At 36.4% G+C, this 16,412-nt stretch overlaps 1 protein-coding gene across 1 annotated transcript in view; it reads left to right on the top strand.

The window, feature by feature from the left end:
• HEATR5B (HEAT repeat containing 5B) overlaps positions 1-16,412 on the top strand; it is a gene marked incomplete at both ends in the record, with an annotated part of 101,753 nt that overhangs the window by 44,851 nt on the left and 40,490 nt on the right. Inside the window, 7 exons of the mRNA XM_080711065.1 lie at positions 1,945-2,104; positions 3,095-3,284; positions 4,221-4,390; positions 8,505-8,649; positions 8,918-9,157; positions 10,633-10,884; positions 13,965-14,146. Of these exons, the coding sequence (XP_080567191.1) occupies positions 1,945-2,104; positions 3,095-3,284; positions 4,221-4,390; positions 8,505-8,649; positions 8,918-9,157; positions 10,633-10,884; positions 13,965-14,146 (1,339 nt within the window). The remainder of the gene's footprint in view (positions 1-1,944; positions 2,105-3,094; positions 3,285-4,220; positions 4,391-8,504; positions 8,650-8,917; positions 9,158-10,632; positions 10,885-13,964; positions 14,147-16,412) is intronic.

Raw genomic sequence — 16,412 nt, 5'->3', positions numbered from 1 at the left:
TCACTAAGTAGCTGAGGCTGTCTGGGAACTGTGATCCTCCTCTCTCAGACTCCCAAATGCTGGGATTACAAGCGTGTACCACCACGCCCGGCTGCCATCTTTTCCATATTATGGCGATATGGTTTTGTACCATTACCAAAGCCCACTAAATTGTTTAAGATATACTTAAAATTTAATTGTGCCAGGCATGGTGGTACACTCTTATAATCCCAGCACTTAGGAGGCTGAGACAGAAGGATCACACAGGTTCGAAGCCAGCCTCAGCTACTTAGGCTCTCAGCAACTTAGTGAGACTCTGTTTCCAAATAAAGTATAAAATAGGTCTGAAAGTATAGCCTGGAGGTAGAAAAGCCCCTGGATTCTAAATTTAATTGTACACTTAAAATAGGTGAATTCTACATATAAATACTTCTCAATACAGATTATCTTAAAAATTAATATTCATTGGGAGGCTGAGACAAGAGAATTATAGGTTTGCAGCCAGCCTCAGCAACTTAGTGAGGCCCTCTTCAACTCTGTGAGACCCTGTTTTTAAAATAAGAGTAAAAATAGGGATAGAGGTTTAACTCTCAGATAGAATGCCCTTGGGTTCAGTCCCCAGGGAGGGAAAAAAGAATAAAATTAATATTCAGATTTGGGTATGTTGGTACACACCTGTAATCCCAGTACTGGGGAGGCTGAGGGAAATCACAGGTTTGACCTCTCTTCAATATAGAGAGGTCTTCAGCAACTTAGTGAGGCTGTTCCAAAATAAAAAATAAAATAGGGGTGGGAATGTGGCTCGGGGGTAGAATGCCTCTGGATTATATCCCCAGTACCACAAAATACACAAAAAATTAATATACAATATATTTTTGGGTTTATTAAAATATATCTCACAAGGAAAAAAGATTCATTTATAGAGGTTCAGATCATAACTATGAGGGAGATGAGTATAGCTTAGTGTTAGAGGGCTTGCTAGTATGCACAAGGCCCTTGCTACCACCCCCATACCCACTCCATACATTTTTCATATATGTGCATGTGTATAATTATGAGGAAATATATTTTACATAATTATGTAAATAAATACAAATACCTTTCTTGGGTGTTTGGTGCTAGGTATCAAACCCAGGGTCTCCTACATGCTAAGCATCTGCTCTACCACTGAGCTATATCTCTAGCTCTTTTTATTTTTATTCTGAGATAGGAACTCACTGAATTGCCCAGGCTGGCCTCAAACTTATGATCATCCTGTCTTAGCCTCCAAAGTAGTTGGTATTATAGGCATGTGCCACTGCTCCTGGCTTAACCAACTGTTTTATTTGTTTGTTTATTAATTTATTAATTTATTTATTTATTTATTTATTGGTGGTACTGGGGTTCCTAGAAACCCTCTACCTCCGGGATACACTCCCAGAACTATTTTATATGTTTTTTTTTTAATTTGGAAACAGGGTCTCTTAAGCCAGCGCGGATGGCTTCGAACCTGCGCGATCCTCCTGTCTCCACCTCCCAAGCAAGGGGATTACAAGCCTGTGCCACCACACCTGGCTAACCAACTGTTTTTTTGTTTTGTTTTTGTTTTTTTGTTTATTTTTGGTTTTGTTTTTGTTTTTTGGTGATACTGGGGTTCCTGGAAACCCTTATACCTCTGGGCTACACTCCCAGACCTATTTTTATACTTTTTTATTTGGAAACAGGGTCTCTTAAGCCAGTACGGCTGGCTTTGAGCCTGCATGATCCTCCTGTCTTCGCCTCCCAAGCACGAGGATTACAAGCGTGCGCCACCATGCCCGGCTAACCAACTGTTTTAAATTGATGCTCTAAGCCTTTTTAGGGACTGGGAAAAAAAGAGTATCATGATTATAATATTTTCTGATTTCTGGAATATTTTTTATTTTTAGTGTTTTGACTCATGAGAAAAACAGAAAAATCAATCCTGAAGTGTAATCTTTGTTTCAGGTTGAAATCGGCTCGAGATGTGGTATCTAGGACTGGTCATTCACTGGCCCTGGGTTGTTTGCATCGTTATGTTGGTGGCATAGGCTCAGGACAACATCTGAAGACCAGTGTCAGCATTCTGTTGGCTCTGGCACAAGATGGAACATCCCCTGAAGTCCAGGTATAGCAGTATTGATTATTTTATTTTAAAATTTTAAATAATATTTTTATGAAAATCTTTTGCTCTGTAAAATAATGATTCTGATGTTATTAGGAAAAAATTTCTTTTCCTGTTATTTTTTACGAGTTTAATTTATAATAGTATATACCAATATTTTGCTTTCCATCCTAACCTTAACATCTGCTTTGTTCTGGGAATTGAACCCATTCACACATAATCTTTCAAACATATTTTATTTTATTATTTATTGTTCTTTGTGTTTATTTTTTCTTTTTTGTATTTCTTTACGTATGTAATATTGATCAAGTTTTTTTTCTTATCACCATTCTTTTTCTTCTATTATCCCAGTCAGTATATATGAAGACTGAATCTTCAGTTTACATACTTAATTTTTTTTCCCCTTTATGACACTGGATGTCGAACCCAGGAGTACTCTAACACTGAGGTACACCCCAGTTTTGTTGTGTTTTTTTTTTTTTTTTTTTTAGTACTAAAGATTGAACCTGGGGGCATTCTATCTCCAAGCTACACCTCTAGCCCTACTTTATTTTTTATTTTGAAACAAAGCCTCACAAAGTTGCCTAGGGCCTCATTAAATTGCTAAGGCTGGCCTCAAATCTGTGATTCTTCCATCTCAGCCTCCCAAATATTAAGATTTTAGGCAAGGTACCACTTTGCCTGAATCACCCCAGCCCTTTTTAATTTTATCTTGAGACAGGGTCACACTAAGTTCCCCAGTCTGTCCTTAAATCTGTGATCCTCCTAAATCAGCCTTCCAACTACTGGGATTTCTCTTAAATGTTTTATACATAAATATAACTACAGTGAAGATTGAGAACATGTGTACAAATATCCTGCAGTCTCTAATAATCATTTTACATTGATGTGCTCAGAAATATTAATTGTATATACATGTAACAATTCAGTAGACTCAGTTCACCATATTTAAATTATTCCTTACAACTAAAGTAAAGTTATGTTTTATTCTAGACATGGTCTCTTCATTCACTTGCTTTGATCGTGGATTCTAGCGGTCCAATGTATCGTGGATATGTGGAACCAACATTATCTCTAGTTCTTACCTTGCTGCTGACAGTTCCACCCTCACATACGGAAGTTCATCAATGTTTGGGCAGATGCTTGGGCGCTATAATAACTACTGTTGGGCCTGAACTACAAGGTAAGTAAATACATCTTAAATTAAATAGATAATTTACTATCTCCCAACTTCCTGGATGTCACAGTTGGAGGAATTTTTATAATAATAATTACTATTGCAGGGCATGGTGGCGCACATTTGTAATCCCAGCATTCAGGAAGCGGAGACCAGAGGATCACATTTTGCAGACAGCCTCAGCTACTTAGTGAGGCCTTCTGCAACTTAGTGAGACCCTGTTTCAAAATAAAAATACAAAATATTTTGTTTTATATTTAAAAAAAAACTAAGTCAAGCTGGGTGTGGTGGTGCACACTTGTAATCCTAAGTACTTGGGAGGCTGAAATAGAAGGATTGCAGGTTCGTGGCCAGCCTCAGCTACTTAGTGAGGCCCCTGCAACTCAGTGAGATCCTGTTTCAAAATAAGGAATAAAAAATAGGGCTGGGCATATAGCTCAGAGGTAGAATACTCATGGGTTTAATCCCCACTACTGCAAAAAAAAAAAAAAAGGAAAGAAAGAAAAGAAAGACAAAAACTAAGTCACTGATACATGGCAATTAAATCATTAAACAGAAAATAATATTATAAATTATTTTCTTTAATTATATCTTTCAAACTTGCCATTAATCTTTTTAGGACAGAATTTGAAGTCATTATATAATAAAAGTATTAGTGGACAAAGAATCAGAGATCGAGAAATATTCTGTCTCTTTCAAATAAAACAATGATGGTTGTAAAAGATAGTTTAATTTATCAAGTAACAAATAAAAATCTAGCTAAATCTAAGGTGCATTATTGCTCTCCAAATGCAGTGTGAATTAATTTCTGTGAACTTTGCATACTTTTTGTTTTTATAATAACCTGAATATAAAGTGGAAGGAAGGGTTATATAGAAGGTAATTTCTAGAATTTTTGTCATTCTAATAAAATAACTATTCTCCATTTTACTTTGATACTAGGGAATGGGGCAACAATTTCTACAATTCGTTCCTCTTGTTTGGTGGGTTGCGCAATAACCCAGGACCATTCGGATTCTCTGGTTCAGGCAGCTGCCATATCTTGCCTTCAGCAGCTTCACATGTTTGCACCACGGCATGTCAACCTATCTAGTCTTGTTCCTAGCCTTTGTGTAAGTATAAAGCTGCTTAATTCATTGATTTATTTAGGAAGCTTTCAATTTTATTCCCCCAAAAGACCAAACTGAAGCAAAACATGAGATGGAAGTTTTCTTGGTTGTGAGTTCTAGGGCTTTCAGCTTTATTAGTCATTTTTATGATGATTGACTTTATTCATCAGTTTTTTTTAATTGCCTTTTTCCCACTCAGAATTTTATTTCTTAAAGCTTGATGACATCTGAGGGTATGTTGCTATCTTTGCAGTCATCAATTTATTCATTAAATAAGTATTTATTGATATCCTTTTATATGCCAGGCACCATGCAAAGTACTGGAGGTACATTGTCATAGTGAAGTTTATACTTTAGAAGGGAAAATGGACTACAGCAGCTATTTACAAATAAAAACTAGAAAAGCCAGAAGAAAGCATAGAACACAGGGCCTATTATAACCCAAGCATTAAGAAATGATTAAGGTATGATCTTTAGAACAAATAGAAGTTAGTTTCAGAAGGGTGGATACTGAAGTAGATATTTATTTTTAGTCAAAAGGAAAAATATGTGAACATCCCCTAAATGAGAAAGAGTGTGATACATTTAAGGAATCAATTAGTCAGTGTAGTTAAGGGAGAAGAGGAAACATGGGGCGTTGGCTGCAAGATGAGCTATATAGTTAGCCAGGTGGCCCCAATAACAAGAAATAAGAATGGTATAAAAACTTATATTTCCTCCCACACAAAATCCTTGTTTCCAAGCTTTCTATAAGGTTTTATGCCTCATTACCAAAAGATTCTTCCACAATTAAATATACCTTGATGAAGCCATGTACCATACATAGGTGGTGAAACTGGTTTATGGCATAGAAGAATGGAAGAATATCTAAGAATATCTAGGAAGAATGTCTAGGAAGAAATCAACAAAAGATGTACAAGAAACGTTCTGAAAACTAAAATATTGCTCAAAGAAATTAAGACCTGTTTCTAAATAAATCTATAAATTTGATCAAAGTTGAAGCTATATTATAGTTCTAAGGTGTTTTGGAAAATTGACAAGCTGATTCTAAGCTTTATGTGTAAATGCAAAGGAATGTTAAAGATCAATCAATTTGGAGGAATTACTCTATTTTCTAATCAAATTAACCATAGCTGCCCTTAGAAAGACAGTGTGGTACTGTAAGTACTGATGCTCCTTGACTCATGAAGGGGTTATGTTGGATAAACCTATTGTAAGTTGAAAATATTTTAAACCAAAAATGCATTTGTCACACATGTCTATTGAACATCATAGCTTAGAAACATAATACATGGTACAGTATTGGTTGTTTAGCCTGGTGATCTTGTGGCTGACTGGGAGGTGCAGCTTGCTGCTACTGCCCAGCATTGTAGAGAAGATCAAAACTTAAAACAGAGGTTCTACTGAATGTGTAGCACCTTCACATCATCATAAGGTCAAAAAATTATAAGTCAAGCGATTGTAAGTTGGGGACTATCTGTATAGACAAATGGAACTCAACAGATTGTCAAGAATAGGATTTGTAATATATAGGCTTCTAACTTATGGCTATAGTACCATCACAGCTCAGATTAGAAAGGTTCATCTTTTCAATAACTATAAGTATTATATATGATATCATCTGTTGTACCTTGCATCTCTAATGAGAAAGAAAAGTACACCTTAGAATCACTGAAATGGAGAATTTGAGAACACTGTAAATTGTAGAATGTCATCTTTTGTTTTGACTCTTCCAGTTAACATTTGTTGAGTATTTTCTTAGAATTCTCTGTAAGTGTTCATTAAATTTTAATATTGTACTTCATGTATGTTTTGCCATTTGAGTCTTACTACTGTAGTTTAAGATAGACAGGGTAGATATTTTCCCCATTGTACAGATAAAAAAGGAAAGACTCTGAGAAACTAAGTTATTTGTACTTCCCTTTTGATATGACCATGTTTAAGCTTTCTAACTATAGGGTATTTGAAAGTTTGAAAATATGGGTTTTACTTTCGGATAAATGGTAGCTAAAACACTTTGTTGACAAAATGTCAGGTTTTCTCCTCTCTGTTATATTTTGTTTTTTTAAATACTTGGTATAGATTATATTACTTTATGTAATCATATCTTGAGTTTCAAATGCTGTAAAAATAAAACATTTAGCATTATGAAGTGGGCGATGTATTACAAACAATATTTTACTCCATTCTCATCATTTGTGGCTGAGATTAAAAAAAAAAAAACTATTACTCACTTCATTGCTTAAAAAGAAAACAGAAAGCTGGGCGTGGAAGTGCACGCTTGTAACCCCAGTACTTGGAAGGCTGAGACAGAAGGATCACACAGGTTCAAAGTCAGCCTCAGCTACTTTGAGGCTCTCGGCAATTTAGTAATACCCTGTTTTCAAGTAAAATATAAAATAGGTCTGGGAGGGTAGTGCATACTTATAATCCCAGCATTCAGGAACCTGAGACTGGAGGATCACGGTTCACAGCTAGCCTCAGCTACTTAGTGAGGCCTTCCGCAACTTAGTGAGACCCTGTTTCAAAATAAATAAGCCAGGCATGATGGTGCATGCTTGTAATCCCCACACTTGGGAGGCGAAGACAGGAGGATTGCACAGGTTCGAAGCCAGCCTTGCTGGCTTAAGAGACCCTGATTCCAAATAAAATATAAAATAGGTCTGGTAGTGTAGCCCAGAGGTAGAAGGGTTCCATCCCCAGTATCACCAAAAAAATAAATAAATAAATAAAAAATAGGGCTGGGGATGTAGCGCTGAGGTCGAATGTCCCTGGGTTCCATCCCCCAACCTGCAAAAAAAAAAAAGGTCTGGGAGGATAGCCTGGAGGTAGAAAGCCCCTGGGTTCCATCCCCAGTACAACAGAAAGAAAAGAAAGGAAAACAGAACAAAATTTAATATTTTCTTGATGAGTCAGATTTATAATAATAATGATAATATTTAACATTTATTAAGCAGTTACCATGTGCCAGCTACTGATAGATATTTTACTTGAATTCACTCATATTATTTGCCATATATTCCTGTGAAAAATTACTATTCTCATTTTACACATGGGAAAAATAAAAGGTCACATAGGAATAAGTGGCAGAGCAGGATTCAAACTCAGACTGACATGTGAGCCTGAGTTATTAACGACTATGCCATACTGTTTCTCATAGTTTGCTTTGTCTGTTGGTGTATTTATTGATTCAAGGACTTCCAGATAAAAATTTTTATATCAGATGCCGGGCGTGGTGGCGCACGCTTGTAATCCCCGCGCTTGGGAGGCAGAGACAGGAGGATCGCGCAGGTTCGAAGCCAGCCCCACGCGCTGGCTTAGGAGACCCTGTTTCCAAATAAAAATGTAAAAATAGGTCTGGGAGTGGAGCCCGGAGGTAGAAGGGCTTCCAGGAACCCCAGTACCACCAAAAAAAAAAAAAAAAAAATTTTATATCAGATGCTATTTGCAGTTCTTTGCAGGTGTTTATGTTTGCTTGATTTTATTTTTCCATTTTAATACTCTCCTTTGCTTTCAGTTCTCACTATACACTCTGTCCCCTATCTTTACATTCACTACATATCATTTCTATGTAGTTAAAATTATTTATTTTTAATTTATTAATTTAATTTTTGTGGAACTGGGGGTAGATCTCAGGCATTCTATCTCCAGGCCACATCCCAGCTTTGTTTTTTATTTTTCACTTTGAAACTGGATCTCACTAAGTTGCAGAAGGCCTCACTATGTAGCTGAGACTGGCCACAAACCTTCAATCCTCCTGTCTCCTACCTACTGAGATTACAAGCATGCACCACCATGTCCAGCATTAAAAATTTAGAAGTCAAAGTCTAGTGGAAATGTGTGTAAAAAAAAATGTGCAAAAATCCTTCTGAATTTTCACCTAGTTTGTATGAGCTTTAGTGCACAGATCTTGTCACAGTTATTTTGGCTACTATATTTTTGTGTATTATATTGGCATTGTTACTTTGCCAAAAATGCCATTATTTGGATATATTAAACAACCAGGGTTGTTAAATGAGGAGCTTCTTCATATTTAAGGTGTTCATATGTTCATTAGGTAAATCACTTTAAGGAACTACAGCTTTAAAAAATCGCCTAAAATTGTTATGTTTTACAGGTTCACCTGTGCAGTTCCCACTTGCTACTTCGACGAGCAGCTGTGGCGTGTCTGCGGCAGCTTGCACAGAGAGAAGCAGCTGAAGTATGTGCTTATGCCATGAGCCTAGCAAAACACGCAGGGGACAAAGAGAGCAGCGCTGCCAGTAAGTTCTCCCATTGGTCAGCATTCTGTCCTGTATAAATACTTGCACATTTCAAATATCTAGAGTAATCAGATTAAAGCCAGGGTTTTATCTTTATTATTGGATTAAATTTTAATTCTAAATATATGTAAACTAGAGATCATAGTTAAGTTGTATTTATAGGTAGCTGGTTTTGTTGCTATGGTGAATTTACATGTAAAACTTGTTCCTTAGCCTTTAGCATATAGCAAAGTCTCATGCAAATGCATTTGTAAAAATTACTTTTCAGATGTCAGTTCTTTTGCACCTGGTGTTAGTTCTCGAAGTGATATCCATTGCCGGCACCAAGGGGTTAATATAACAGAAACTGGTCTTGAGGGACTTCTTTTTGGGATGCTCGATCGGGAGACGGATCGAAAATTATGTTCTGACATTCATGACACGTTGGGACATATGCTTTCATCGCTGGCAGTAGAAAAACTGTCCCATTGGCTAATGCTTTGTAAAGATGTCCTGGCAGCTTCTAGTGGTATGTATTGAATATATGTTCTTAAAATAATGAAAACTGTTTTACTTTTAACACATAGATATAGATATACAAATAAAATCTAGGTTTATATTTATTTTTTATTTTTTAATTTTTTTTGCGGGTTTGGGGATGGAACCCAGGGGCATTTGACCTCCGAGCTACACCCCCTGCCCTACTTTTTATTCTTTATTTTGAAACTGGGTCTTACTGAGTTGCAGAGGGCCTCACTAAGTAGCTGAGGCTGTCCGCGAACCGCGATCCTCCAGGTCTCAGCCTCCCAAATGCTGGGATTACAAGCGTGCGCCACCACGCCTGGCTAGGTTTATATTTAAATGTATTGTCCTGGTGCTACTATTTACAAAGCTGAGGCAGATGGGTCATAATAGGTTCTAAGCCAGACTGGGCAATTTAGTGCCTCAAAACAAATTTTTTTTATTTTTATTTTTTTTTTATTTTGCAATACTGGGGATGGAACCCAGGGACATTCTACCTCTGAGCAACACCCCCAGCCCTATTTTTTATTCCTTATTTTGAAACAGGGTCTCATTGATTTGCAAAGGGCTAAGTAGCTGAGGCTGTTCCGAACTGCAATCCTTCTGTCTCAGCCTCCCAAATGCTGGGATTACAAGTGTGCACCACCACACCCTACTAGTCTTTTTTATTTTTTGAAACAGGGTCTTACTGACTTGCAAAGGGCCTCACTAAGTAGCTGAGGCTGTCTGTGAACTGCGATCCTCTGGTCTCTGCCTCACAAATGCTGAGATTACAGGCGTGCTCTACCATGCCCAGCTTTAAAATAAAATTTTAGAAAGGATTGGGGATGTAGCTCAGCATTAGAGGGCTTGCCTAACATGTATGAGGGCCTGGGTTCAATCCCCAAAGCTGAGGGGGAAAAAAAGGTTTTAATAATTTTTAATCTATACATTCTTATAAAATGTTGAAGATTAAATATTTTACCAAGTAACAAGCTTTCTGTTTGGGGGATTTTTGTTTGTTTATTTTTGGTACTAGGGATTGAACCCAGGAACATTTTACCTTTGAGATATATCCCTAGCCTTGTTTATTTTGAAACAGGGTGTCACTAAGTTGTATAGAGCCTAGCTAAGTTTCTGAGGCTTGTCTTGAACCTACCATCCTCCTGTCTCAGCCTTCCAAGTACTGGGATTACAGGCATGTGCCACCATGCTTGGCTAGTTTTCTATGTTTTTTGGAAATGGATTTCAAATTTTTTGAAAGTTCACACAGTTTTCATATATTAAAAATCTAAGTTAATCTGTATACAAATTAGTATGTAAAACTACTGAAATTTATAAATGTAATTTACACAAAAGTAATTTATGTTATCCTCTCCTCAGTTTTTGCTTGTTTTCCAAAAAGCTTGCCAATTTATTTTCCAGAGTAAGAATGAATGCTGTTTTAAGAGCAACATATTTTCTGTGTGTGAGGTGTTACTGTATTCTTTATTTTTATTATAGATATGAGCACTGCAACTCCCTTAAGTAGTGGAAAAGATGAAGAATCTGAAAAGAAAGATGAGATGGACGATGACACCATGTTTACCACACTAGGCGAAGACGATAAATCAAAGCCTTTCGTGGCGCCTCGGTGGGCCACTCGGGTGTTTGCTGCTGATTGCCTGTGTCGAATCATCAATTTGTGTGAAAATGCAGACCAGGCTCACTTCGATCTTGCTATGGCACGTTCTGCCAAACTACGAAACCCTACAAGTAAATTTAAAGCCAGTACTTCTTTTCCCTGAAGTATTTTTATAGGCTTGAGATATTTTATTGTTATGTAGCATGCTTTAGGCTGTGCCTTTCATGTAATATAAGTTGCTTTGCCTTTTACCTTAGTTTTTAGCCTCCTTACATATTATCCATCCCTATTTTCAAAATAAGTGAAGGTGTCCAAAGACAGATACAAATACACATGTATATCTCTATCTCTCTATACATCCATCTATCTATCCGTCTATATATTCATCCTTTGCTCTAAAGATAACAATGATAGTTATCCCTCCATCAGTCCATCTACAAATTATCTATTTATTTCATCTTTGGCTCTAACGATAACAATGGCAGTTATCCATCCATCCATCCATCCATCCACCATCCATCCTTCCACCCATCCATCTCATCATTAGCTCCAAGGATAAAAATGGCAGTAACTTATGTTTCCTAGTTTTAGCACTTCATTATAAAAGAGATGATAAAACTTTAAGGAACATAAATAGAGCTATTTTTGCAATCACTAGTCATGAATACTGTCAAAATTTGTGAATTCTATGGCAGATTCCAAACTCTCAGATTTCAGAAATACTAGGGTTTTTTTGTTTTTTATTTTATTTTATTTTATTTTACCCTGTGGTACTGGGGGTGGAACCCAGGAGCATTCTACCTCTGAGCTACAACCACAGCCCTATTTTTGAGTCTTTTTATTTTTTGAAACAGGGTCTCACTGAGTTGCAAAGGGTCTAAGTAGCTGAGGCTGTCTGAGAACCATGATCCTCCGGTCTCTGCCTCCTGAATACTGGGATTATAGGCGTGCACTACCACGTCTGGCCTACCAAGTATTTTTGGAAAGGTGAAAATTATTTATTTCTGGAACTTCTCACTGTTTTTTTTTATCTTATGTAAGCTCTTTATACCAGATGTTCTCTAGATCAGATATTATAGGAAATTCACAAAATGATCATCCTGCCTCCTTCAAAATCTTCATTTTTCTAGTTGAGACCCAGAGAAGCTGAGAAAGAAAGAGACTTATTATTCTGTGCTGTGTTATCTCTTCATCCCCTTGTCATTTTGTAAATATCTGAAGGCAAATTATATGCATTGACAATATGGAAATCCATAAATTAAAAGTGTTTTTCATGTTATTTCATCTTGTAAAAAAGCAGCAGAGCTTGTAAATAGATTTTTTTTGTGTGTGTGGTTCTGGGGATGGAATCCAGGGACATTGTACCTCCACACTACGCCCCCAGCCCTATTTTTTAGTCTTTTTATTTTTGAAACAGGGTCTCACTAAGTTGCGAAGGGAACCATGATCCTATATGGTCTCAGCCTCCTGAATCCTGGGATTACAAGTATGCACCACCATGCCTGGCTTGTAAATAGATTTTAAAATAGACAAAAATTAAAATAGAATATACAATGTATAAAATGTGAATCTGAATATAGGGTACAATCAAAGTATAATATGTACATGGTCTCTATTCATGTCATTATTTAGCAAATATTTTCTGAATCCTATACTATACATTGGGGATATATAAATAAGAAAAATTATATCTATATTCTGGGACAAGTACTATCATAGAAGACATAAAGGCAGCTTTAATGAGTCCAGGATTATGTTGTGTCCCAGTAGTGATAGAGTCCTTGGGGAACATTAAGATAGTGCCATTCGTTTCCTGAAGAGCCAGAGAAGAGCTCACAGAAGAGTTTATTCTGAAGCTAGATTGTTTGTTTTTTGTTTTTTCTGGTACTGAGGATTGAACCCAGGGACATTCTACCTCTGAGCTCTCCCCAGCCCAGATGCTCTGCTTTTGAGGATTCATGTGAATTGAGAAGGCCCAACTGGATAATTTATGATAATCTCTGTTTGAGGCTTCATAACCTTAATTTCCACTTGCAAAGTCCCTCTTGCCCTGTAAGATAACATATTCACAGGTTCTAAGGACTAAGGTATGGACGCTTTGGGTACCTTTATTTTGCTTTACCATAGTGAATTAATTTAAGTAGAGGAGATCACAGAGTTTGTAAAGTTATGGAATCATAAGTGTGCATACTATGTTTAAGGAATAGCAGAAATTCTTAGGTTGACTTTGTTTGCACGTCTCAACTGTTTTCTTTGCTCAGATCTTCTTGTTCTTTTCCTGCATGCTTAGAGATTTTCACAAGTTCTTCCTTTATGCATTGATATTTATTCTTTTCTGCCTCCAGAGTGTATCTTAAGTCTGCTTTTATATTTTTAGTTTTTCTAAAGTAGTTGTAATAAGATGTGATGATATGGCCTACGAAGCCAAAATTATTTACTATCTGGTCCTTTATATAAAATGTTTGCCTTCCCCTCTTCTTAAAGAATTACATACTCACTTGGGGAAAGTTATATTAATCAAGTATTTTTCTTCAGATGTCATTGTATATTCTGTAGTCATCCTGTGTTAACATACTTTATAAAAGTTTACCACTGTTCTTGCTGTTCTTGGAAGACCGATACAGAAGCTTTCTTTTTATTTTCTTTCTTTATTTTCTTTTCTTTTTTCTTTTCGTGTGTGTGTGTGTGTGTGTGTGTGTGTGTGTGTGTGTGGTGTTGAGGATTGAAGCCAGGGATACCCTAGCTTTTTTTTTGTTTTTAATTGTTTGTTTTGAAACAGGGTTTCACTAGATTGTTCATTCTCCCTAACTTGCTTAAGCTGTCCTTGAACCTGCAACCCTCTTGTCTCAGCCTTCCAAGTAACTGGGAATGCAGGTGTTTACAACCACACCTGGCTCCCAGCTCCTTTAAAAAACAAAATTTTTTTTTTTAAATGGGTCTTGCTAGGTTGCTAAGAATCTTGCTACATTGCTAAGGCTGTCCTCAAACCTGTGATTCCCTATCTTGGCTTCCCAAATAATGGGATTACAGGCCTGCACCACCACACCCTGTTTGAAAGTTTTCTTGAAAGATTATCTTTGTTGTTTTTCTTTTTAAAAAATCATGAAACATGGGGCTTGTAAGTACTTTATCTGACATTTATTTTACATTTTTATGTAATTTTATGTAATTTTTGAGCGCATTCCTTTTTGCATTCTATTTTTGTTTTTAGATGACCTGTTAGTACTTCACCTCTCTGACCTGATTCGCATGGCATTCATGGCTGCAACCGATCATAGCAACCAGCTGCGGATGGCCGGGCTCCAGGCCCTTGAAGACATTATCAAGAAATTTGCATCTGTACCTGAGCCAGAATTTCCGGGTCATGTCATTCTCGAGCAGTATCAGGCTAATGTGAGATTTTCTGTTTACTTAGAAACTTAAAAATGATCTTTTGAGGGATCATTAAAGAAGTGAGCCTGGAGGAATGAATTTGGGACTACACTCTCTTTATTTCATGTGTAGTTCATAGCTATCTTTATTTCCATGTTTTATTTTGTTCTTCCAGTTAACTCATAATTGAAATAATAATAGTGTCAAACTGTTGTCACTATTTTTAAGTTGTGATCGCATATTAGTGATAAAAGTGGAATAGAAATTCCAGACTAGTTTTCCAGTCTTGTGTTTAGATATTTAGCCATGCCACTTAAAATTTAAGAGGAACATTCAAAGGACCATTGTGAATCTGCTGCCTTTTTAAAAAATACGCCAATTTTTAATAAGTATTTTTAGAAGTAAAGAACAATTTCCTCTTACATACTAAAGGATTAGTTAACTCTTAATAAATAGCAGCTAAATGTATTACTGAAAGAATTAGATACTTTTGACATATTTTTGTTTCATTTTAAATAGATATAAACTTGTTTTTTTCCAGAAATTTATACCATGTGTGTGTGTGTGTGTGTGTGTGTGTGTGTGTGTGTGTGTGTGTGTGTTGCTGGGGATTAAACCCAGGAGAATTCTACCTTTGAGCTACACCCCCAGCCCAATTTTTTATTCTTTATTTTTGAAACAGGGTCTCACTGGTTGCAGAGGCCCTCACTAAGTAGTTTAGGTGGCTGAGAACCCGGATTCTCCTGTCTCAGCCTCCCAAACACTGAGATTACAAGTGTGAGCCATCACCACCCGGCTTTTCAAAAGAGGCACAATAAACTAATCCTAGCAATGGGGGCTTAGGTAAAGGTTAAAAAATTTATGTTAGCAAGCACAGTAGAAATGTCTTTTTATTGTGACTATACCAAAATCTTGGTTCCAGATATACGACATCTCATCTGAAAGCTGTGCTCATACACAAAATTAAACCTATGCGTAATATTTTTCAGTCATATGTATCGAAGAGGAAGTTAGAGTATCTAGTCCAACTGACTAAAGAAAACCTATATACAATTAATTGTTTGCTCCCTCACAGAATGAGATCTTTTTAAAAACTTTTAGGAATAATTTCAAATTTTAAAAATTTGCAATAATAGTATAAAAACTATTTGATACCTTTATTTATATTTTCCAGTTGTTAATTTTGACTCATTGCTTAAATGTTGACTCTCTTTCTTTTTTCCCTCCATACCCCCATCTGTCTTTCTCTTTTACGTACATACATATATACACAAGTTTTTCCTAAACTATTTAAAAGAAAATTATTTAAGTCATGTACTTTTACCCTTAAATACTTTGGTTTGTATTTCCAGAGGACAAGAACAATGGCTTGTGTAGTCACTTACCAGTTATTAACCTCAGGAAATTCAACATTGATCTACTACTTTTATATAACCTGCCATATTTCTGTTTTGTCAGTTGACCCAATAACCTCATTCATTTTATTCTTTTTCTCCTCCAGTATAGGATAAGGTCCAGCAACTTGATTAGTTGCGTTGTGTCATTAGTCCCTGAGAGGGCCTCTTGGTCCATTTCCAAACTACTCTTCATATTTTTGGTGACCGGATCTCTGTCAGAGAAGAAATCTCAACTGAGATGACAACATCTAATTCCTTTATTTAGTTGATGCATATTAAATCTACTGACTAAAGATTATATTCCTTTACTTATTAACATAGCCACAATACATAAATTAATATTTTGAGCAGTCTTTTATTTATTTATTTATTTATTTTGGTGGTACTGGGAGTGGAACCCAGAGGCTTTCTACCTCCGGGCTATACTCCCAGACCTTTTTTATATATTATTTGGAAACAGGGTCTCACTAAGTTGCTGAAAGCCTCACTAAGTTGCTGAGGCTGGCTTCGAACCTGTGCGATCCTCCTGTCTCAGCCTCCCAAGTGTGGGGATTACAAGCGTGCGCCACCAAGCCCAGCTTGAGCAGTCTTTTAAAACATCTCTTTTTGAGGTGAAATGGTCTCTGAGGTCTTTTAGTGACATATATATATATATATATATATATATATATATATATATGTATGTATGTATATGTATATGTGTGTGTATATATATATAAAATCTTTTTTTTTTCCCCCAGAACTGGTGATCGAACCAGGGCATTTTACCTCTGAGTTACACCCCCAGCCTTAATTTATATTCTTTTTCTTTTGTTTTCTTTTTTCTTTCTTTTTTTTTTCTTTTTGCAGTACCAGGTATGAACCCAGGGATATTCTTCCTCCTAGGTACA

This window comes from Muscardinus avellanarius (assembly GCF_963383645.1).
Source record: "Muscardinus avellanarius genome assembly, chromosome: 15".
In the NCBI taxonomy this organism is placed as follows: domain Eukaryota; kingdom Metazoa; phylum Chordata; class Mammalia; order Rodentia; family Gliridae; genus Muscardinus; species Muscardinus avellanarius.
This window is presented reverse-complemented; position numbering and strand designations above follow the sequence as displayed.